Below are 24,353 nucleotides of genomic sequence, written 5' to 3'. Positions count from 1 at the left end.
TATTCTAGGTTGAGAAAATAAATGGAGAGAACTTTTTGTGGGGAAGTCTATAAATAAAATCTGTAAAGGTACACATCCAGGAGAAGGGCAAGACAAGGAAAATCATTACGTCTGGAAAGATAAGGGTGCAAGCAATTCAGTCATGTAATAGGGATTTATGAATAATGAGTTTTTAAAATACTTACTGTTTGTTTTCTGAGGTTCTTAAAAAAAATGAGAAGTTTAAGGTCAATATCATGAAAATGGAAAACCAAGAAACAAAATTTATGCAGATACACAGACAGACACCACACACATAGGGGATGACATCTCACATTGTCAATAAAGGAATAGGAGTCAAAAAAAAATCTTAAGAAAAAACTATTAAAACAACAGTTTTGAAGTTTATATTTGAATAATATTGTTGGGCATCCCTAGTACCTAGTGCCTTCATGGTAAAGAATCTACCTGCCAATGCAGGAGACATGTGTTCGATCCCTGGCCCAGGAAGATCCCAGATACCACAGAGCAGCTAAGCCCATGTGTCACAACTATTAAGCCTGTGCTCTGGAATTCGGGAACCACAACTACTGAGCCCACGTGCCACAACTACTGAAGCTTGCACACTCTAGACCTTGTATTCTGCCTGCAACAGAGACAAGTCAATGCAATGAAAAACCCACACACCACAAGTGGAGAGTAGGCTCTGCTCTCTACAACTACAAAAAAGCCTGCACAATGATGAAGATCCAGCACAGCCAAAATCTACCTAAATAAAATTATACATATATATATATATATTATTTAGCTTTTTTGCTATTTTGTCATAACAAGTGATTTGGTATTAGAAATATTAGATTTATTAATTATTTATTAAGTATATTATTTATTTTATTAATTATTTATCCATTAGGGTTATTAGTAATAGTAAATTATTTTGGTTGTTACATAGTAGAGGGTGTCCACTTCATTATTATAATACCTAAGATGCCTTTGAAAACACGAATATTGACTTAACATCTTTGGCCAGTGTTGCAAAGGAAATGCAGGAGTTCTTTCCTGGATAATTCTATTCACATTTTTATCAACTGATGAATACATAAACTTTCATAATAGGAATTTCTATTTTAAATAATATCTAAGTGAAGTACTTCTTAATGGAATCAAAAGAAGGGATTTAAGTACTAAATGACAGTAAACTGTTGTAAAGCAAATGACTGAGCATATATTGGAAAAAATTTGTACTTCAGAATCTTGAAAATGCAGACTTTTGAAATGTATAACTGCTAAAATTTAGTTAACCCAAAGGAAACGTCTGCCTAGATTTTATCGAGAAAAGAAATTACAGACGTAGTAATGAGGGAAATTGAATAACAAAGGCAGAAGGCAGGCTTCTTTGGAAAGACAATCACAAGAGAAACCATATGCACATGCATGATGTGAGTCACATGCACGATGGTGTTGAGGAAGATGATAATTCAGTGCTGAAGACAAAGTTATGAGAAACAATGAGAGTTCGCTTAGGTTCACAGTGAAATATGCTGTGAGACATGCCTTTTTCCATCTTCAATTTATTAATGGAATATAATAAAGGAAATAACTATACATTTAAAATAAGAAGAAAATGGCAGAAAGAGAAGGAGGAGGTCAAATATTTTTTTTAATGCTTCTTTGGTTTTTCTTCAATTCAAACTGAAAGACATGTATGAGAATCCAAACCATATGGTTCATGTCCATCTCACTAATGAGAAGTCATGCAATTTAAACTTCATACACTCATTTCCCAAATGGATATACAATGGGAAAGAGCTCAATAAGAAGAGACAGATTAGGAGTTCCTTCAGGTTAAGCAACATCAGTCTTTGTCATTGTGTTGGTCCTTCTAACTATATAAAAATAATATATATATATATATATATTAATACCATTAACAGACATACTGGAGATATATTTTAAAAGTGATGAGGAAACGAACAATAAAGGGACCCTTCTCTACACATGGGTTAATGGAGAATTAGGCACTTTTAGCCTCCTACAAAATATAAAGAGGTATCTTGTTAAGTTCAATTTCACTGAAACAAAAATGTAAATGAAAAATATCAAGAGAATACAGGTGGTAAAAGCTTATTATACAAATTCACATTTTCTGAAAAACTCTTTTAAAAGTTTCCAAGGAAAAATCACTATTCTTTTCACTAACACAACATTTCATTAATGAGAAATATGTTATGAAATGAGCCTTCTTTAAGGCTCTTTAATTTCCTTCTGGGAAATTCTTAAACAAGTTAAGAAAAAATGCAGTTTTCAAAAACTAGCAATTTTGGAAGAAAACAAAATATTAGGTAAAACATTAATTAACCTCAGAACAAATGGTTAATAAGATCAAGGTTTATTGGAGAGTTAGCTTAGAGCTCACACTTGACCAATGAATGACATAAGAATTTATAGTCTTTGGAGGAGCAGAAGGTGGAGAAGCTTTACTTAGCAAATTCGGAGTTTTCTTTTCACTTAAATTTTGGGTCAGTATCAATTGTGTGGATATTGTCTCTTGAACTTGACAGGTCATAGAAATTCTACATCAGTGGTTATTTGCATGAGAACATACACAGGATGGAAGTGATGTGTTGATCAGCCTAACATACCTCAATTTTACAAAAATCAAAATCAAATCAACAAGTTCCTGTAGACATATGAATATTTTTAAAGCTAATGTTTACAGAAATATAAGGTCTCCAATGAAACCAAGGAATGGGGAGAGGTGGAATTACATAAAACAAATAGAAAAAATTACAGTGGTTGTAGTATATATAAAATATTGGTAAATGAAGGGAGAAAAATGAGTCAATGAATGAAATATAAAGAGAAAGGCAGACAACATTACAATTATTTATAGGTTTATGAGGTAGACAGTGTCAGAAATATTTACCAAATATTTTTCGAAGATCCCCTGAAAAATAAAATGAGAAGATCTATGTAATTATTTTTTTTTAAAAAGAGAGAATTCACTTTATTTTAAATATTGTTTGTAAAAATCAAAGTTATTCTTAGTCTAATTCATACAAATACAGAACAGTAAGACACATATGGAACATAAATATAAAAGGGGCACACATGCACATTTAACACATTCAGAATGACCAAACCCTCACTTTGCTCAAGGATATGTTCTAGAAATTGAGAGGGGCATAAAGAAAGTCATTTTCCTATATCGAGAAAGAATTTTAGGAATTTTAATTCTAGAAGTAATCTTTTAAAATAGTTCATAGTCTCTTTTGACATGAATTACATGTTCATTATTCAGTTTGTGCTTCTGTTAGGTCCATACCATTTCTGCCCTTTATGGTGCCCATCTTAATGTGGAAAATTCTTAAAGAAATGGGCATACCAGACCACCTGACCTGCCTCCTGAGAAATCTGTATGCAGGTCAAGAAGCAACAGTAAGAACTGGACATGAAACAACAGACTGGTTCCAAATCAGAAAAGGAGTATGTCCAGGCTGCATATTGTCACCCTGCTTATTTAACTTATATGCAGAGTACATCATGAGAAATGCTGGGCTGGAGGAAGCACAAGCTGGAATCAAGATTGCTGGGAGAAATATCAATAATATCAGATATGCAGATGATACCACCCTTATGGAGAAAGTGAAGAACTAAAGAGCTTCTTGATGAAAGTGAAAGAGGAGAGTGAAAAAGTTGGCTTAAAATTCAACATTGGAAGACTAAGACCATAGCATCCAGTCCCATCCCTTCATGACAAATAGATGGGGAAGCAATGGAAACAATGAGAGACTTTATTTTCTTGGGATCCAAATTCACTGCAGATGATGACTGCAGTCATGAAACTAAAAGATGCTTGTTCCTTGGAAGAAAAGCCCTGACCAACAGAGATAGCATATCAAAAAGCAGAGACATTACTTTGCCAACAAAATTCCGTCTAGTCAAAGCTATGGTTTTTCTAGTAGTCATGTATGGATGTGAGAGTTGAACTATAAAGAAAGCTTAGCACCAAAGAATTGATGCTTTTGAACTGTAGTGTTGGAAAAGACTCTTGAGAGTCTCTTGGACAGCAAGGAGATCCAACCAGTCAAACCTAAAGGAAATCAGTCCTGAATATTCATTGGAATGACTGATTGAAGCTGAAACTCCAATCCTTTGGCCACCTGATACGAAGAACTGACTCACTGGAGGAGACCTTGATGCTGGGAAAGATTGCAGGCGGGAGGAGAAGGGGATGACAGAGTATGAGATGGTTGGATAGCATCAGGACTCAATGGATGTGAGTCTGAGTAAGCTCTGGGATTTGGTGATGGACAGGGATGCCTGGTGTGCTGCAGTCCACAGGGTCGCAGAGTCAGACAACACTGAATGACTGAACTGAACTAAACTGATTCCATTTGTAAGATAAAATAAGAGTTTATTATCATTTTTTAAAATAGTTTATTTTAAAAAATAGTTTATTACTATTTAAAAAAAAATAGTTTCCCTGTCTTTCACCAGGGAAGCTAAAAGGATAGAATTGTCTATTTCAAAGTTTATATCTTTAAACTATCTGTAACAGTAGTCATGTGCTCATTAAATAGATGAATTTTTGAAATGAATTCCATTGAAATCTAAAATGCAATTGTAATACATCATTACCCAAAACACATTAAACAGTAAAAATTATATTTCTGATTGAAAATGATTCAAAGAAATGGAAAGATATTCCATGTTCTTGGATTATAAGTAATAATACTGCTAAGATGTCCATACTACTGCTGCTGCTGCTGCTGCCAAGTCGCTTCAGTTGTGTCCAACTCTGTGCGACCCCATAGATGGCAGCCCACCAGGCTCCGCAGTCCCTGGGATTCTCTAGGCAAGAACACTGGAGTGGGTTGCCATTTCCTTCTTTGAAAATGTCCATACTACACAAAGCAATAAAAAGTTTAATGTGATCCCTAAAAATTACTTCTGACATTTTTCACAGAACTATAGCAAGTAATATTGAAATTTCTATGAAACAACAGAAGACCCAGAATTGCCAAAGCAATCCTGAGGAAAGAGAACCAAACGAGTCATAACACTTCCAAACTTCAGACAATACTACTATTTCCCAGAAGAATCATGTAAAATTATTTGTATACCTGAAAATGCTTGGACAATATGGTAAAAGGAACTGGATAAATGAGCTTCAAATCTTTTTTTTTTTCTCTTTTTTAGAATTTTTTTAAAATATAAATTTATTTATTTTAATTGGAGGTTAATTATTTTACAATATTGTATTGGTTTTGCCATACATCAACATGAATCAGCCGCAGGTATATACATGTTCCCCATCCTGAATCCCCCTCCCTCCTGCCTCCCCGTACCATCCCGTTGGATCGTCTCAGTGTACCAGCCCCAAGAATCCAGTATCAAATTCAATTTAACTAATGATTGATGTTTACTCATGTCTGAGTGGACAATCCATGGAAAAACATTACTCACATGATAGACATCTTCTCTCATCTCTAAATGTTTGATAACTATCATTGCCATAGAAATGTTCCTTGAACTTGATATATGTGATGGACATCCTATCTTTGGATGTGTTTCAGAAGGGAAAAGAAAACGTACTTATCAGACTAATGCCCTTTGTCTCACCAACTACTCAGTGAAATGACTGCAAGTGTCTGGAAAAGCCAATATCCAGAGGTAAAGAATGGTTTGGAATTTAAAAAGCAGGAATGGAAAATAAAGGAAGCTTGGGAAACAAAAATGACACTAACTTTAGGTCACTTAAGAAAGAAGTGCCATCCCAGTGCCCCAGCCCCGAGCATCCTGTATCCTGCATTGAACCTGGACTGATGATTCATTTCATATATGATATTATACATGTTTCAATGCCATTCTCCCAGATCATCCCACCCTCACCCTCTCCCACAGAGTCCAAAAGACTGTTCTATACATCTGTGTCTCTTTTGCTGTCTCACATACAGGGTTATATTTACCATCTTTCTAAATTCCATATAATGCGTTAGTATACTGTATTGGTGCTTTCTTTTTGGCTTACTTCACTCTGTATAAGAGGGATGGTATGGGGAGGGAGGTGGGAGGTGGGTTCAGGAGGGGGAATACGTGTACAACCATGGCAGATTCATGTTGATGTATGGCAAAACCAACACAATATTGTAAAGTAATATTGTAAAATAAATAAATTTATATTAAAAAAAAGAAATCCTAAAAGAAGAAAAAAAAAAGAAGAAGTGCATAATCACTTAATTGGGAGGGAAATGTAGACATTCAGGAAAGAGCAGGCCAATAGTAGATACAGATTAAAAGGCAGAAAATGTTAATGCAATGAGGAACCATCATTTTAATGGAGTTGGGAGCAACAGGTTTTTTGAAAATTTACCTACTGTCAGTGCAGGTCTTTCTGAAAGAGAAAATAAAGAGATTAAAGTAAATACAATATAAAAATGGGAAGGTAATTTAAATGCAATGAAAAATTTATGTTTCAAAGTGAACCCACATGGATGTGCACACAAATACACATGTACATACCACTGCATGAACACACACACACTCCCACAATAAACACATGTCCAGTGGCTGAGAGCTCAAGTTTTTCCAAAGAGTATTTTTCTCAAAATGAAAATGGACATAAAATGAATGAGTATTCTGATTTGATACAACATTTAAGAAACTTCAGTTCTCGTGCTGCCCTTTAAAAAGTTCCTCATCCTATTTGATATAGCTAGGCTTTTATCATTCAGTTTGTATGATCTGATAAGTACTTTGCCTTTTAGTTAATATGTACATTCATTTTGGTTACTACATCTAAGTGATATAAAGTAGCCACAAACACTGAATTGGAGGATCTACCACTACTTCTAGTGGTACTACAGAATGTATCGCCTGGGCTCCACCATTAAAAATATTTTCATCAACTAGAAATACATAACACTGTGTATGTGAAGTTCTCTTTTCTTAAATAAAATTTCTCTTAAGTTCCCTGAGAAGAAAAATAAAATAATGATTGTGAAGTGGGTCTGAATCAAGTGACTTAGCTATGTCTTGGACAAAACTTTCACTTCAGACACTTTGAAAACCATAATGGCTACAGAAGACTAGGATTAGTAAAATTTACTTGACTGAAAAGAAATGCCTGCATTCATTATAATAACAGGACAAATCAAATAACAATATTGGGAGAATAATTGAATAGCAAATGAAGATGAAACCCTTAGTTGCAAAGATAAGATTCAGAAAAAAAAATCATGTAAAATATTCACAACTTGGAGTCAAGAAAAATGATCTTTAGAAGTTGAAGTGAAAGGCACAGGTAACAGATGAAACCATGTTTACATACAGGGAAACACACTTATAGGGCTTACCTTGCTCCCCTTCACATTTATCAATAAAAAAAAAAGAAAGAAACAATTTATTCAAAATTAGTCATGATGTCATAAAGAAGGAGAACAAAACTTTCAAATACTTCCAAAGTTGTTTCTGAGAGTTGTATTCTGAGAATACAGACTGCAAAGTTCAAAGATCATCTCATCAATAAAAAATTGATGCACTTCTCATCATGCACTTCTGTACATGACACACCTCCTGGTGACAAAGGGATAAAGAGATAATTATAGACTGCAAGGCAGTATGGTAGCCCTCCCTCCAGGTTAAAGGATATGGCATATGCCAATCATTGTTTTGTATTGGGCTTTCCAACTTTTTCAGAGTAAAAGGAAAACACACCTTCATAACCAAAGAGAGATACTTGCAAAGAGAAAGAATAGATCAAAGCCACCATTGCCCAATAATCTGTGCATTACATACAGCTTCATTGAAATATTAAATCAATATATAGTTGAATTTCCTTTGAAATAGAAATTGTTTAAAAATACAAATACATGGAACCTGTTAAAGTTCTAATTGCATTATATTTGTATTGTAAGACAATATCTTAGGCAAAATCCCACAGTAATGATTCCTGTCTTTCACAGGAAAAATTGAGAAATCAGAAAAGTAAAAATGTTAGTCACTCAGTCGTGTCTGACTTTGTGAACCATGGACTGTAGCCTGCCAGACTCCTCTGTCCATGGGATTCTCCAGGCTAGAATACTGGAGTGGGCTGCCAGTTCTCCCTCCTGGGGATCTTCCAGACCAAGGGATTGGACCCAGATCTCCTGCATTGCAGGTAGATTCTTAATGGTCTGAGAGGTACATAGCAACGGAACATACCTTGAGAATTAAATCCTTTCTACAAATAAAAAATATGAACTGAAGTTTAATAAAAATAGTTTCATTGTAAAGGTAAAAGAGAAAAAACAGCACTGTAACATACATGAAAATTTCTATGAGAATCTTAAAAGAATATTCATATACTTTGTAAGTGTTCTTTATATATTCTAGATGTTATTGTTGTTGTTTAGTGGCTGAGTCATGTTGGGCTACTTTTCGACCCCATGGACTGTAATCCACCAGCCTTCACTGTCTGCAGAATTTCCTAGACAAGAATGCTGGAGTGGGTTGCCATTTCCTTCTCCATGGCATCTTCTACTCCCAGGGACTGAACCTGAATGTCCTGCATTAACAGGTGTATTTTTAACACTGAGCCATCTGGAGGGTTCAAATATTCATATATTTTGGAATGCTCCGGTAATATGCTCTATACCAGTGGAATAATGAGGCTCAAATTCATCTTTGACCAATGCACAATATCAGAATTGACACATGCCTTTTTAGATAGACAAACTGAAATCAGCAAATGAGAGTCTTCTCTCATTTCTTAGATTATAAAAGCATCAGTGGTATAAAAACTGGCTCACGCACCTGGCCTCTGTGACCGGAGGCCTAATATTGGATGTGTTCCAGGAAAAGGTACAAAATGGAAACGATGTCTCTATCAGACTAGTGCCCTTTATCTTGTCACCTTCTGAGTGAAATCATAGCAAATGCTTGGAAAACAGGAAAAGCTAATGTCATAGGGAAAGAGCACTTTGAAATGCAAAGAAAGGAATTTGGAAAATACAGAAAGAGGGAAGTTGTAAGAAGAGAAACTTAATCTGGGAAAAGTCTGTAAGATGTTAATTGAGAAAGTAAAGGTAGACCCCCCAGGATAAGCATGAACATGTGACTGACATCAGATTAAAAAGCAGGGAATGTTAAGGCAGCAGGAGACAGGCATTCTACTGAGGTGGGGAGGAGGTTTACAGGATTTCAGAAGATTTACCGTCTGATGTCTGATGTTGTTCTGAAATGAAAATGGAGAGATCAATGTAAATATCATGGAGAAGAATGTGAGAAAATTCAAATTTAATGCAAAATTTATATAATAATAAACCAATGAGGACAATGATGCACCCACACACACACACAAATGCTGTGATATAGGGCCAGTTTTACCCTGAGGATATACTCCCTGAAATAAAAGTGTTATTAAATTCGTGAATTTAATGGTCTGCGAGAAAATTTTAGGGAATAGTAGTTCTCATGGTTGCCTTTTAAAATATCCCTTATCCTTTTAGACATTACTTAGGGTTTTATTATTTAATTTGTATGATTTCGTAAATACACTGGTTTTCAATTTACATGCATTGTTTGATTCTATTTATTATACAATATGTTTTCCACAATGAATACTAGACAAAAGGATTCTGAAGCACTGCGTCCAGAGATACTACAGAGAAATTTACCTGAGCACCTCAATTCACATTTTACCAACTGATACATAAATAATCTGTGTTTTGTAAGTTTCTATTTTTAATAAATGCCTAACTAATGTTATTAATAAAATTCCATGAAAAGAAGAAAATGAAGTGTTACATGGCAGTGAAATGTAACTGTAATGGTTTAAATCAAATCACCTGACGTATCTTGGACAAAACTTTCCCATCTGCATTATGGGAAGTGCCAATACTTTAGATGTATTTGTTTAATAAATTGCCTGGCTCGAAAGGAATATCTGCATCAGTTCAGTTCAGTTCAGTCTCAGTGGTGTCCGACTATTCGCGACCCCATGAATCGCAGCATGCCAGGCCACCCTGTCCATCACCAACTCCTGGAGTTTACCCAGACTTACGTCCATTGAGTCAGTGATGCCATCCAGCCATCTCATCCTCTGTTGGCCCCTTCTCCTCCTGCCCCCAATCCCTCCCAGCATCAGAGTTTTTTCCAATGAGTCAACTCTTCACATGAGGTGGCCAAAGTACTGGAGTTTCAGCTTTAGCATCATTCCTTCCAAAGAATTCTTAGGGCTGATCTCCTTTAGAATGGACTGGTTGGATTTCCTTGCAGTCCAAGGAACTCTCAAGAGTCTTCTCCAACACCACAGTTCAAAAGCATCAATTCTTCGGCGCTCAGCCTTCTTCACAGTCCAACTCTCACATCCATACATGACCACAGGAAAAACCATAGTCTTGACTAGATGAACCTTTGTTGGCAAAGTAATGTCTCTGCTTTTCAATATGCTATCTAGGTTGGTCATAACTTCCCTTCCAAGGAGTGTCTTTTAATTTCATGGCTGCAGTCACCATCTGCAGTGATTTTGGAGCCCAGAAAAATAAAGTCTGCCACTGTTTCCACTGTTTCCCCATCTATTTCCCATGAAGTGATGGGACCGGATGCCATGATCTTCGTTTTCTGAATGTTGAGCTTTAAGCCAACTTTTTCACTCTCCACTTTCAATTTCATCAAGAGCCTTTTTAGTTCCTCTTCACTTTCTGCCATAAGGGTGGTGTCATCTGCATATCTGAAGTTATTGATATTTCTCCCGGCAATCTTGATTCCAGCTTGTGCTTCTTCCAGTCCAGCGTTTCTCATGATGTACTCTGCATATAAGTTAAATAAGCAGGGTGACAATATACAGCCTTGACGTACTCCTTTTCCTATTTGGAACCAGTCTGTTGTTCCATGTCCAGTTCTAACTGTTGCTTTCTGACCTGCATACAGATTTCTCAAGAGGCAGATCAGGTGGTCTAGTATTCCCATCTCTTTCAGAATTTTCCACAGTTTATTGTGATCCACACAGTCAAAGATTTGGCATAGTCAATAGAGCAGAAATAGATGTTTTTCTGGAACTCTCTTGCTTTTTTGATGATCCAGCAGATGTTGGCAATTTAATCTCTGGTTCCTCTGCCTTTTCTAAAACCAGCTTGAACATCAGGAAGTTCACGGTTCACATATTGCTGAATCCTGGCTTGGAGAATTTTAAGCATTACTTTACTAGTGTGTGAGATGAGTGCAATTGTGCGGTAGTTTGAGCATTCTTTGACATTGCCTTTCTTTGAGATTGGAATGAAAACTGACCATTTCCAGTGCTGTGGCCACTGCTGAGTTCTCCAAATTTCCTGGCATATTGAGTGCAACACTTTCACAGCATCATCTTTCAGGATTTGAAATAGCTGGAATTCCATCATATTGGAATTCCATCACCTCCACTAGCTTTGTTCGTAGTGATGCTTTCTAAGGCCCACTTGACTTCACATTCCAGGATGTCTGGCTCTAGGTGAGTGATCACACCATAGTGATTATCTGAGTCATGAAGATATTTTTTGTACAGTTCTTCTGTGTATTCTTGCCATCTTTTCTTAATATCTTCTGTTCTGTTAGGTCCATACCATTTCTGTCCTTTATCGAGCCCATCTTTGCATGAAATGTTCCCTTGGTATCTCTAATTTTCTTGAAGGGATCTCTAGTCTTTCCCATTCTGTTTTTTTCCTCTATTTCTTTGCATTGATTGCTGAAGAAGGCTTTCTTATCTCTTCTTGCTATTCTTTGGAATTCTGCATTCAGATGCTTATATCTTTCCTTTTCTCCTTTGCTTTTGGCTTCTCTTCTTTTCACAGCTATTTGTAAGGCCTCCCCAGACAGCCATTTTGCTTTTTTGCATTTCTTTTCCATGGGGATGGTCTTGATCCCTGTCTCCTGTACAATGTCACGAACCTCATTCCAGAGTTCATCAGGCACTCTATCTGTCAGATCTAGGCCCTTAAATCTATTTCTCACTTCCACTGTATAATCATAAGGGATTTGATTTAGGTCATACCTGAATGGTCTAGTGGTTTTCCCTACTTTCTTCAATTTAAGTCTGAAATTGGCAATAAGGAGTTCATGATCTGAGCCACAGTCAGCTCCTGGTCTTGTTTTTACTGACTGTATAGAGCTTCTCCATCTTTGGCTGCAAAGAATATAATCAATCTGATTTTGGTGTTGACCATCTAGTGATGTCCATGTATAGAGTCTTCTCTTGTGTTGTTGGAGGAGGGTGTTTGCTATGACCAGTGCATTTTCTTGGCAAAACTCTATTAGTCTTTGCCCGGCTTCATTCCATATTCCAAGGCCAAATTTGCCTGTTACTCCAGGCGTTTCTTGATTTCCTACTTTTGCATTCCAGTCCCCTATAATGAAAAGGACATCTGCATAGGTTGCAACAAAAAGACATATTAAGGAAGAAAGAGAGTGGGGTATTTGAATAGCAAATGATGATGGCTACCGTCCGGGCAAAGATAAATTTGAAGAAAATAAACATATGGAAGTCCAATGAAAATGATGATTTAAGGGGTTTAGAGAAAATACAAAAAGCAGATAATACTTTGATATGTACACAGGGAAATACATTAATGTGATTTGCCACTTTCTTCTTCATATTTATGTCAGGCCCAATGTCAGGAAGAAAGGAAGACAGAACTTTCAAAGACTGTTATAATTCTCACCGCGATCCTAACTGGCACACATTTCTGAGAATTGGTGCTACAAGATTGAAAGCCATCTCACCAATCAGAAAAAACTGTGTGTGTGTTTTACTTCCTTATACCGCTTATTGAAAAAGGAACAAGGTTGCCAGTATACCACACAAGGAAGTAGACTGAAATGCTGTTCTCTTTCTCTGGGATACAAGATATAGCAATCATCCCTCTTGTATTTTGCCTCCTACATCTTAATAATAAAATGAAAATACACACTTATTCATAAGAGAGATACCTGGAAATAGATGAAAAGAACAGTATAAAGCTGCCCATCTGTCCACGACTCTATCTGTGGCAATAGTCACATAAAGAGCATATACATAAAAATCAGTATATTCTTGAGTTGAATTCTCTTTGAATAACTATCATTAAAAGAGGTTGTTCAACCTTCTAAGAAGTGTATAAGAAATATGTTTTTAAAAAACTTACAATAATAGTTGCCCATGCATTACACATGAAAAATTGAGAATTAACAGATACACAGTGTTTGAACACTCCCTGTGCTATAGAACTCCTCTTTACATATTTAATAGAAACTGCAGTTTGTGTTAATGATAAATGTGACACTGAAAATACCCAAATCACAAAACAGTGTTTTGGTTAAAAAAATTCTGAGAATACTAATGGGAAATATTTTTACACCTGGGATTCTTTGGACAATAAATTCTGTCACAGAGAATAAGCCTTAATTTCTCATTGTCTAATGGATTGTAACATAAATTTCATAGGCTTTGGAAGACAAAGGATGGACAAATTTCACTCAGTATGTGAGATCAGTTCTCATGTCGTTTAGTTTGGGCAAGTTTCATTGGCATTGAAATGAGCCCTTAAACTTGAGATATGTGCCAGAGTTCCCATTTTGCAATGTATTCTGCAAAAATATGCAGAATGGAAACAGTGTGCCTTTCAACTGAATGCTCTTCATCTCAACAACTTCTTAACGAAATTATAACAGGTCACAGAAAGACAGAAAATACTGATGATTATGGGAAAAAATTATATGGAGCAGAGAAAATGAGAACTGAAAAAGATTATTAGAGAAACTAAGGAAAGAGAACATAATCTGAAGATCTGCAGCTTAAAAATTAGGAAGGGAAAGGTAGAGACATAGGAAAAGAACAAGACAAGGAGAGGTGTATAGATTAAGAACATGGGAATCTCAAGGACTCAAGAAATCAATCATGTGAGAGCAGTCTGTGAGTAACAAGTTTTCAGAGACTTTACCCTTTTTTTCCTGAGGATCTTCTGAAAAATAAAAAGGGAGATCAATACAAACATAATGTAAATACAAATCAAATGCACAATTAATTCAAAATTTATGTTTCAAATTAATCCTATCACAAGTCAGATAAGCATATTCTTACACACACATACAAGCACGCATACATTGCATGAGGTACACATAAACTCATGCATACAGATGCACCATGTCTAAGGTCTCAATTTTGTCCATAGCATGCATGCGTGCTAAGCTGCTTCAGTCGTGTTCAACACTATGCAACCCACTAGTATCCATTTATGTATCCACAAGTATAGATTTATAGGAATTATCTTTGACTTCTTCACATTCATGAATAAAATAATTGAGAAAGAAGCAAATCAATATGAGGACACAATATCAAGAAGGGAGGAGGATAAAGATTTTATACACTTCTATAATTTTGTCTGGAGCTCTAATGATACACATTTTGTAACCAGGAAGTTCAAAGACCATCTTACCAAAGAGAGTAAACACTGTTTTACTAGAATACACCATTTTCTGTCAAAACAACTAAACTTGAAAATGATCCCATATTAGGAGAAAGAGTAGCACTTCCTCTGGGATAAAGATGTATATATAACAAGCATTGATTTTTCGTTGAGGCTTCTACATTTTTCAGAATAAAATAAAAACCTACACTTACACAAGAAAGATGCTCATAAAGAGATAGAAAAACAGCAGAGTATAAGCACTGCTCTGCCCAAAACTATTTTAGCAGTAGTCAGATAAAGCCCAGTATATGTATTAATTTGATATATTCCTTAGTTGAATCTTCTTGAAATTAAAAAATAAGTTGAAGAAATGGCATTGGAAACAGGATGCTATAGTCCTAATAATTATATTATTGTAAGGGAAAAGAATGGCAACATTCTAGAATAATTGCTTCACATATCATGTAAGTGAAAATTAGGTCACAGGCCACACAGTGCACTTGGCTCCTGCTTCTTTTGACACACAGCTGGTAAGAGGAGATATCCATTAGAATCAACGTCCCAGACAAAGTATATTATCTATCTCCATTGCTACTTTATTTGATTATATCATGAGTTCTTGCCAATGAAATAGCAAAATTTATAGATTGTTTCTTGCCTGGAACCGGTTTCCACTGTGACTTTCTCATGACCTCTTTCTGCATGAAAAGGAAAAATATTAAAATCATTTACTTCATAATTTTTGTTAAATTCATTCAATTTCCCAGTTTTCTTACTCTGATGAAATACACATAACAAAATTTATTATCTTAACCATTTTCCAGTGTAGAATTTGGTTGTGTTAAGTATATTCATGTTGTGCAACCATCATGAACAACCATCTTGCAACACTGAAACTCTGTACCTATTAAAAAATAATACCTACGGTTCCCTCTTTTCAATCTCTGGGAACAATCATTCTACTTTCGTTTTATTTCCTTTTTAAAAAAATTTCTCCCTTTTCTTCATGCTCCAGTTCCTGGTAGAGCAACCATCTACTCCGTTTCTGTGTTTGGATTTTTTTTTTTTTTTTTTTTTTGAGTTCACATATAAATCGGATCATGCAATATTTATCTTTATATGTCTGGCTTATTACACTTAGCAAAATGTCTTCCATGCTCATTCATCTTGTCAAAAAAGGTAATATTTTATTCTTTCTTAAGGCTGAATAATATATCATTGTATCCTATGCATATTCTCCTTATATACTTGTCTGTTGATGTTCAATTAGGTTTTTCAATGTCTTTATTGTTGTATAATGCAGCAATGAACATAAGAGTGAAGATATTACTTTGAGATCCTGTTTCCTGCTAGTGGTTTTATGATTTCAGATCTTATGTTTAAGTAATTCACAAGGGAAATAATTCCAGAAGAAAAGTTGGAGCATCAGAAAATAAACAACATCAGAAGTGGTAAATATCTATGTGTATATGTGTAGTTGAATCTTAATTACTCAGTCATGTCCAATTCTGTGACCCCATGACTATAGCTTGCCAGGCTCCTCTTCTTACATGGAATTCTCTAGGCAAGAATACTGAAGTGGGTAGCCATTCCCTTCTCCAGGAGATCTTCCTGATCCAGGGATTGAACCTGGGTCTCGTGCATTGTGGGCAGATTCTTCATTGTCTGAGCCATCAGAATAAATATCTAGGTATATAAAATAGGTAACTTTCCTCTTATTTTCTTTTAAAGACATAAATATCTGTTTTATAAAAAATCAAATATTGATGTGTATTTTTCATAAATTACGGAAGGTAGGGGAGTTAAAAGGACCTATGTTGTTGCTGTTTCTATATTTTGAATAAATATAAAATGCAAGAACGATGTAAAGTGTTAGAACTAAAAAGTCAAAGATAAAACAATATCCTATCCTGAAATTATTTGAATAATCCAAAGAAAACTGAAAAGGGCAAAGTACAAAAATCAAAGGAGGTAAGTAAAAATATATACAAAATGGTAGACGTGCATCCAACCATATCAAGAATTACACCAATGCACTGCAGAACATACTCTAGAAGCAAATTGAATGCAGAATATAACTAGAAGAAAGGCAATACTTACACTACTTTGAGTGCTTTTTTAGCAACTTGTCAACTTCCGCAAAACAACAAAAATCTACAAAATAAAAGAAACAAATAATTGGGAAAAAATTTTAAAAGTCAAAATTTGGGTCTTTGCAGAGAGCAACAAAACTGATAAAATATTCATCTATCAGATCAAGAATAATACAGATCAAGAGATATTACAAATCACCAACATTAGGAACAAAGGTAGAGCTGTCACCATAAATTCTGTATATATTAAAAGGATAATGAGAGAAGATTTTATCAACTTATAGGGTAAATTGGACAACCTTTATTAAATTTTTAAAAATTCCTTGAAAATACAACCTACTAGAGGTGATGCAAGAGAAACATAGAATATCATTATCCCTAAGTCTATTAAAGAAATAGAATTTATCAAAACCTTTCCTCAAAAAAAGTCCAGAACAGTGATTTCACTGGTGAATTCTTCTGACTATTTAAAGAAGAAATAACAAGTCTTTTACAAACTCTTGCAAAAAATAGTAAATGAGGAAACATTTATCAATTTGTTTCATGAGATCAATATATATCTGAAAACAAAACCAGGCAAAGATATTACCGAAAAAGTAAGTTTCACACCAACAGCACTAATTAGCAAAAATAAAAGAAATCCTTTACAAAGAAACTGCAACTCCAAATCCAAAATATATGAGAAGACTGGGGTCAGCAGAATTTGTACCCACTGAAAGACTGTTCAATACTCTTAAAGCAATCAGTGCAACTCTTCATATTAATAAAATAAAGGGAAAAAAACAGATAATCATTTCAAGGACTTTTTAAAAAGTGTTTGACAAAATATGCCATCTGTTCGTGGAACCCTCTTACACTGTTGGTGGGAATGCAAACTAGTACAGCCACTATGGAGAACAGTGTGGAGATTCCTTAAAAAACTGGAAATAGAACTGCCTTATGATCCAGCAATCCCACTGCTGGGCATACACACTGAGGAAACCAGAAGGGAAAGAGACACGTGTACCCCAATGTTCATCGCAGCACTGTTTATAATAGCCAGGACATGGAAGCAACCTAGATGTCCATCAGCAGATGAATGGATAAGAAAGCAGTGGTACATATACACAATGGAGTATTACTCAGCCATTAAAAAGAATACATTTGAATCAGTTCTAATGAGGTGGATGAAACTGGAGCCTATTATACAGAGTGAAGTAAGCCAGAAGGACAAACACCAATACAGTATACTAACGCATATATATGGAATTTAGAAAGATGGTAACGATAACCCTGTATACGAGACAGCAAAAGAGACACTGATGTATAGAACAGGCTTATGGACTCTGTGGGAGAGGGAGAGGGTGGGAAGATTTGGGAGAATGGCAATGAAACATGTGAAATGTCATGTATGAAATGAGATGCCAGTCCAGGTTCAATGCACGATGCTGGATGCTTGGGGCTGGTGCACTGGGACGACCCAGAGGGATGGTATGGGGAGGGAGGAGGGAGGAGGGTTCAGGATGGGGAACACATGTATACCTGTGGTGGATTCATTTTGATATTTGGTTTTAAATTATTTAAATAAAAGAAAAACAAACAAAAAAAAAAAGGAAAAAAAGAATTCAAATTCCATTGTAATAGTAATAGGGGGGGAATCTCCTCAACTTGATCAATGACATTCATGAAAAAATCCTAAAGCTTATATTGCACTTAATGTTGAAATATTGAATGTTTTCCTTCAAGATTGAAACACAGGAAAAGGAACCCATTCTCACCACTTTTCATCAATAATTTACTTGAGGAACTGGCCATTGCAGTAAGAAGGAAAAGAACATTTTAAAATCAGAAAGTTAAAAACTAACACTATCTCTATTTGCAGATAATGTGTAGAATATACATGTAAATTTTCTAAGGAATTTACAACATCTGCAACTAATAAGAGTATTTAGCAAGGTTACAGAATATTGTTTTTAACTTTATGGATTAGCAATAGACAGATGACAAATTAAATATAGAAAATGCATTTGTATTAACAAAAGTGTGAAATACTTGAGACTATACATAACAAAAGACATGCAGGATATCTTCAGTGAAAACTGAAGATTATTGTTAGGAAAAATTAAAGAAAGCATGAAAGGAGAAAAATTCCTTTTTTTTCTTTTTTTACAATTTATAAGACTCATAATTGTTAATTGTCTGCTGCTGCTGCTGTCGCGTCAATCGTGTCCAATTCTGTGCAACTCCATAGACGGCAACCCACCAGGCTCCTCCTTCCCTGAGATTCTCCAGGCAAGAACACTGGAGTGGGTTGCCATTTCCTTCTCCAATGCATGAAAGGGAAAAGTGAAAGTGAAGTCGCTCAGTCATGTCCAACTCCACGACCCCATGAACTGCAGCCAACCAGGCTCCTCTGTCCATGGGATTTCCCAGGCAATAGTACTAGAGTGGGTCACCAGTGCCTTCTCCAGTTAATTGTCTATTCTCCCTAAAATCATCGATAGCACCAACCTCATCCCCATGAACAATTTTGCTGCCTTTTCCTTTGTGGAAATTCACAAACTGATTCTGAAGGGCATAGATCAGTCAAAACAATATTAAAATGAAGAAAAAAGTGAGAGTTTATATATATAGTTCTAATTTCAATAAAGGTACATTAACTCAGAAGTATGTCAGCATTAGGAGAGATATATAGACTAATGAACCTGAGAAATACAGAAATCCACCCTTATTTATATGCTTTAATAGCAATAAAAGTGCCAAACTCATTCAACAAGAGAAAGAATAATTTTTCAATGAATGGCATTGGAAAAACTGAGTATCCACTTGGAAAAAAATAAGCAGCAACTCAAACTTCATAATATTAAAAAAATCAAATATTAATAGAGTTGCATATAAAACAAGTTATAGATGTTCTAGATAAGCACACAGGGGAAATTGTCAAGACTTTAGGCAAATATTTCTTGGAACATATAAAACATGAATCAAAAATAATTTATAAATTGGATCTTCAAATTTTAAAATTTTGTTCTTCAAAAGATATACTCAAGGAAAGAAAGGAAAATATTTACAAAATAGCTCGCAATTTTTTGTGATACAGCAATGCCAGTTCTACAGGTAAACTATTCTCTTATGGGATGACAGAGCATAGTACTCTCAAATTGGCAGCAAAACTCTAATTGGTTCAATTCTTCTGTTTCCTTAAAAACTAAAGCTTTGATTTGAGCATCTGTATGAAGGAAAGTGGAGAGAATTATGTTTTTAAATCTTACAGGTCTCTTTGCACATGCATTCTATTATCATGGTTTTCATATCCTGTTTTGTTGTTGCTGTTGTTTAGTGGCTAAGTCATGTCAGACTCTCACAACCCCATAGACTGTAGCCTGCCAGGTTGTCTGTCCTTGAGATTTCCCAGGCAAGAATTCTGGAGTGGGTTGCCATTTCCCTCTCCAGGGGATCTGCCTGACCCAGAGATCAAATCCATGCCTCTTGCAAGTCTCCTGCATTGCAGGTGGATCCTTTACTGCTGAGCCACCAGGGAAGCACATCCTGTTTTAGACACTAATATTAAATAAGTAAAAGAGTACAAAGAAGTCTTATGAGGGATTTCAGTTTATAAAGGATTGATTTTAAGTAGAGAAGTACAAGGCAGAAACAGGACTCAGAATGTTCTCACCTACAGAAAAAAAATGTCCCTTGGACAGATGGTGGTGGAAGGAGAATTCAGAAATGAAGGAAGGACACAGAGACCATGGAAGGGATCCATGACCAATAGGGAAAGAGCCAGACTAGTTGTGAGGACCAGAGAGAGCAGCGTGAAAGCCCAGTATCCAATGCTGGAGAGCGTTTGGCTCTTCTAGAGGAGCTCTTAAGGTTTTCTAACTAGGAAAAGAAAAAAATAAAAGACGGACAAATCATGAGAATCAGAGCCACTAAATCTAGACCCTTTTATCTAAATTTACCATGTCTCTATGGAGCTTTCTCAGGCCCTTCATGCACACACACACACACACACACACACTACATTTCTAAATTCTCAGGAAACAAAATACTGTTAACTTACCTGGCTTAATTACCAACAAAGCAGTGTCAGTTTCCTCTCTTCTCTTGAGCCCCCTCTGAAATACTGAAGCTTCAGTCAGACCATCCAGCTGTCTTCCTCCCTGTTCTGTAACCAACAGGGATATGAGGGTGGCACAAGAGCAGGAAGCACCAGAGAAAGAAACTCTGGACTGTACTTTACTCTTCTTCTTCATATGATGGTAATAAATACAGTCTCACATGAACCTAAAGCTGATATACATGCTTATGTGAAGACACACACACATTTAACAACCCTGTGAAGAACGGCTGTCTTTCTTCCTGCTTTTATTATATTATTTTCAAGAGAATAGCATAGAGGTAGATATTTAAGTAAAATATTATCATACCAACCTTCTAGAATTCTGTTATTCCCTTTTTTAGAGTAAGGAAGTGTGTATATATGTGTGTGTGTGTGTATATATATATATATATATATATATATATATATATTACAATCTAAACTTATTAATCTTACAGTTTGTGGAAAATCTACCTGGGACATTGAGGGTGGCTGATTCTTAATTTTACAGTCCCATAATTGTTTATAACCTGTCTGTGCAAAAAGTTCTGATAGATATTTACAATTGTCAAGTGTTTGCTTTCTCCAGGATACCCCCATGCCTTAAACAATATTAATCCATAAAACTAAATTAGAGATTCTAATATTTGCTACAGGCAAGAACTCAGAAACAACCCAGCTTTCATTTGTTGGTCATTTGCACTAACTTTAATTTTTTAGGATATAAATTAAATTCTAGGGGTTATTACCTGAGTATATTAGATACATCTTGATTCCTCCAATTTTGATCCCTGCTTGAGAACACCATTGACCCTCATGGCTGTCAGTCCCCACGCTAACATCAGCATCATGCATTTCTTTGGCCTTGGAATTATTCATTCCATGTCTGAGAATGATCCCTGCTCTCAGGTGGACAATTTGGATGACTGAACACAAGAAGTCCCCACACCTACCCCCTCCTCCTGTCAGACAGAGTAGTGAAAATATGTATCCTGAACATGTTGTAGATGAGAAATTCAGAACTTTGCTATTTGGAGGATGTACTTTGAAAATAACAGAAAAGATTAAAAACAAATTTTAATGGTCTTATATGCACCAAGGACATCAGACAAGCAAGCTCCTTTGGATCCTTCTTTCTTGCTTGCTTTGTAGAATTTCAAGAACTTGAAGAAAATTGTGGCCATAGTTTTGTGAATGTATAGGTATCATGATATCAAGGTGATGGTTTTCATATCTCTCTTAATCTACGAGCTTATTACTTGATATTCATTGCCTTACTACTGGTGAAATTGTTGTTCCCTATCAGTATAAAAATACCAAATAGGAAGAGATTAAGCCCCAAATAACACCCAAGTCCTACCATAAAAATCCTATTGAAAGTATCAGGAACTTCTGCCAAGTAAGTGTACTTAACTGTCTTTGTTTTTTTTTAATGTATTTATTTCAACTGGAGGCTAATTACTTAACAATATTGTAGTGGCTTTGCCATACATTGACATGGATTCACCACGGGTGTACATGTGTTCCCCATCCTGAACCCCACTCCCACCTCCCTCCCTATCCCCTCCCTCTGGGTCATCCCAGTGCACCAGCCCAAAGCACCCTGTCTCATGCATGGAACCTGGACTGGTGATTTGTTTCACATATGATAATTAACTTTCTAAGCTACTCAGTGACAGACCTTTGGCCTTTTGCTGACTGGAGGAGTGGGGGATGGTTTCTCTACAGTTAACTCACTATGGAGGCCAGAAAAAAAGTTAATACTGATAAATGCATTCTGGGGAAACTTCAGAAATCCTTCATTTTAAATACTAATCTTATTGGTAAAATGACTGGCTCAGCTTCCCTAGATTCAGACTAGCTTATGTCTCGCTCAGGTATGTCAATCCTCTGTGCAACTTCCCTTCCATTTCAGTTTTTGGCACTTCTAAGTGTTTTATACACACACACACACACACACACACACACACACACACACACATATATATATATATTTACTTTTGGATTGTGTTGTAATTTTGTGTGTCTGTGATTTTGTGCTATGTTACCTTAAGTGTGAACTCCATGGCCCAACCTGTTGGTGTCAGAATGGGAATTGAACCTGGCACACTTCTTACAGGGGCAGATGAGGAAATGCCATGATGTACATTCCTCCAAGTGCATAGTTTTCTTCAAAATGTATTTTCAACAATAGAATTAAGTCAGATATCAAATAAAAGGGTAATCAATTACTTGTCCCACCTAATGCTCAGATTCCTTGCTATTCAGCTTTTTACATTTTTATCAGTTTATACTTGCTCGTGTAGTATGGAAAAGGGTGAAAAGTGAGTTAAGTGCTTTTAGAACAAATGAAAAGTTGAATTAATGGATTTCATATGCCTTTATATTATTTTTATGACTCTATTACAATCTACATTTTGAAGTAATTCATATGGCATGATTCATGCATCTTCTTTTTCAAAAGCTTGCTGATTTTCCCATCTCCATTTCTCTCCATGAATTCTCTACTGAGTGTAATCAGGAGCCTGTCTGCCTGTCAATCTCTTTCTCTTCGCTCATTTCTTGGTATGTTGTTGATCTTTGAACATAGGATTTTAGAAAATATGAGAAGGGCATACACATGTTTTTATTGCCCAGATAAGAATGATTGCAGAAATAAATCAGCCAAAACTAATACTTAGCAAAGATAACTTTCTGGGCTATAAATTTGTTCACCTTTGAATTTCATCCATAAGGTTGGGGAGGGGTGGTATTGCTCTTACTGTTGGGAGACGAACTTAATATAAAAACTTTTTTTGTGTTTTGGTGTTGAAAACTTAGAGAATCTTCTAGGTTTCATAAAAAGGAACTGGAGTATTGGTACTTTTCAGAGGCAAAGGTCATGATAAAATTGGTGCATGAGAGCAATTAGAGGAAAGATTTGAAAAGGACCTAAAAAGAAAATGTACAGATCAGAGGGACTTTCAGAAAGGATAGAGAGAAAAATGCAAGGACCCCACAGAATGTTGGAAGATCATTTCTGCACAGAGATAAATAACATCATCTATGGAGGTCAGTATTAACTGGTTGGTAGTAACAGGAGCATGAATCTGGGCTAAGTCTGAGGTTGTGATTATGATATACAAACTTAATGAGACATGATAATGTGTGAGCTCCTCTCTTAAAAAAAAGACCAAATGGTGACAAATCTAGACCATAATTAACTGAGAAACAAAAATGCAACTGAGACGATTTCTATGATTTACTTGCACAAATACTCCCATGGTTTCTTGCACTTTCTCATCATCTCAAGCACTCAGAGATGTCCCTCTTCTCCAGAGTCTATGGTTCACTTTGTTTTCATAATGTTTTCCCCAGTTTAGTATGATCTTGGCCTCCAGAGGTATTAACTTTCCACTGGATCGATTACTTATGCAGATTATATTAGTCACTTTTTAAAAACAGCCTGAGAATATTTTAACCACCAATTTGGTAGGTAATTTTTCTCTCTTAAAGATCTTTTCCACCATGTGTACCCTTATTCAGTCTTCATAGTGGTCACTAAGCTTATGACACTCAAATCTTGTTTGATTCCCATGAAATAATACTCATTTTTTTGTATCTATGTGTCTCTGTAGGCCTTTCTCTTCATCCTAGCTCTTAACCTTTTCCTTATACCCCAATTATATTCCTCTTGAGCTCCCAACAGATATTTAATGACTTCTAGAACATCTCATTTTGGTCATTTTATTTGTTCTTTGAATTCAGCATATGCAAACATGAATTCATCATTTGCTCCTCAAATTTTGTCCTGTGCCA

At 35.7% G+C, this 24,353-nt stretch overlaps 1 protein-coding gene and 1 long non-coding RNA gene across 10 annotated transcripts in view; both read right to left on the bottom strand.

Annotated features, from left to right (window-relative positions):
• Nucleotides 1–13,931, bottom strand: part of LOC104972343 (E3 ubiquitin-protein ligase TRIM38-like) — a 182,372-nt gene extending 168,441 nt beyond the window's left edge. For 8 of the 9 annotated variants that reach the window (XR_009492558.1, XM_059880614.1, XM_059880609.1 and 5 more), the window contains exons 1-3: nt 6,356–13,907; nt 2,906–2,926; nt 186–203 (exon numbers count right to left, since the gene is read on the bottom strand). Coding sequence is in view for 8 of the 9 variants with exons in the window: in XM_059880614.1 (XP_059736597.1) it covers nt 186–203; nt 2,906–2,926; nt 6,356–6,512 (196 nt within the window). In the remaining variant the exon portion in view is untranslated. The other variant, XM_059880610.1, reaches the window with a different exon arrangement.
• Nucleotides 13,932–15,039: 1,108 nt separating this feature from the next.
• On the bottom strand, nt 15,040–20,672 carry LOC132343631 (uncharacterized). The gene is made up of 3 exons (XR_009492559.1): nt 20,517–20,672; nt 16,482–16,535; nt 15,040–15,079 (listed from the first exon to the last, which is right to left on the bottom strand). It is a non-coding gene; the product is annotated as an uncharacterized lncRNA (long non-coding RNA).
• Between the last annotated feature and the right edge of the window lie 3,681 nt (nt 20,673–24,353).

The sequence above is a fragment of the Bos taurus genome, chromosome 23, assembly GCF_002263795.3.
Source record: "Bos taurus isolate L1 Dominette 01449 registration number 42190680 breed Hereford chromosome 23, ARS-UCD2.0, whole genome shotgun sequence".
NCBI lineage: Eukaryota > Metazoa > Chordata > Mammalia > Artiodactyla > Bovidae > Bos > Bos taurus.
Note: the sequence above shows the minus strand (reverse complement) of the source record. Positions and strands in the feature narration are given on the sequence as shown.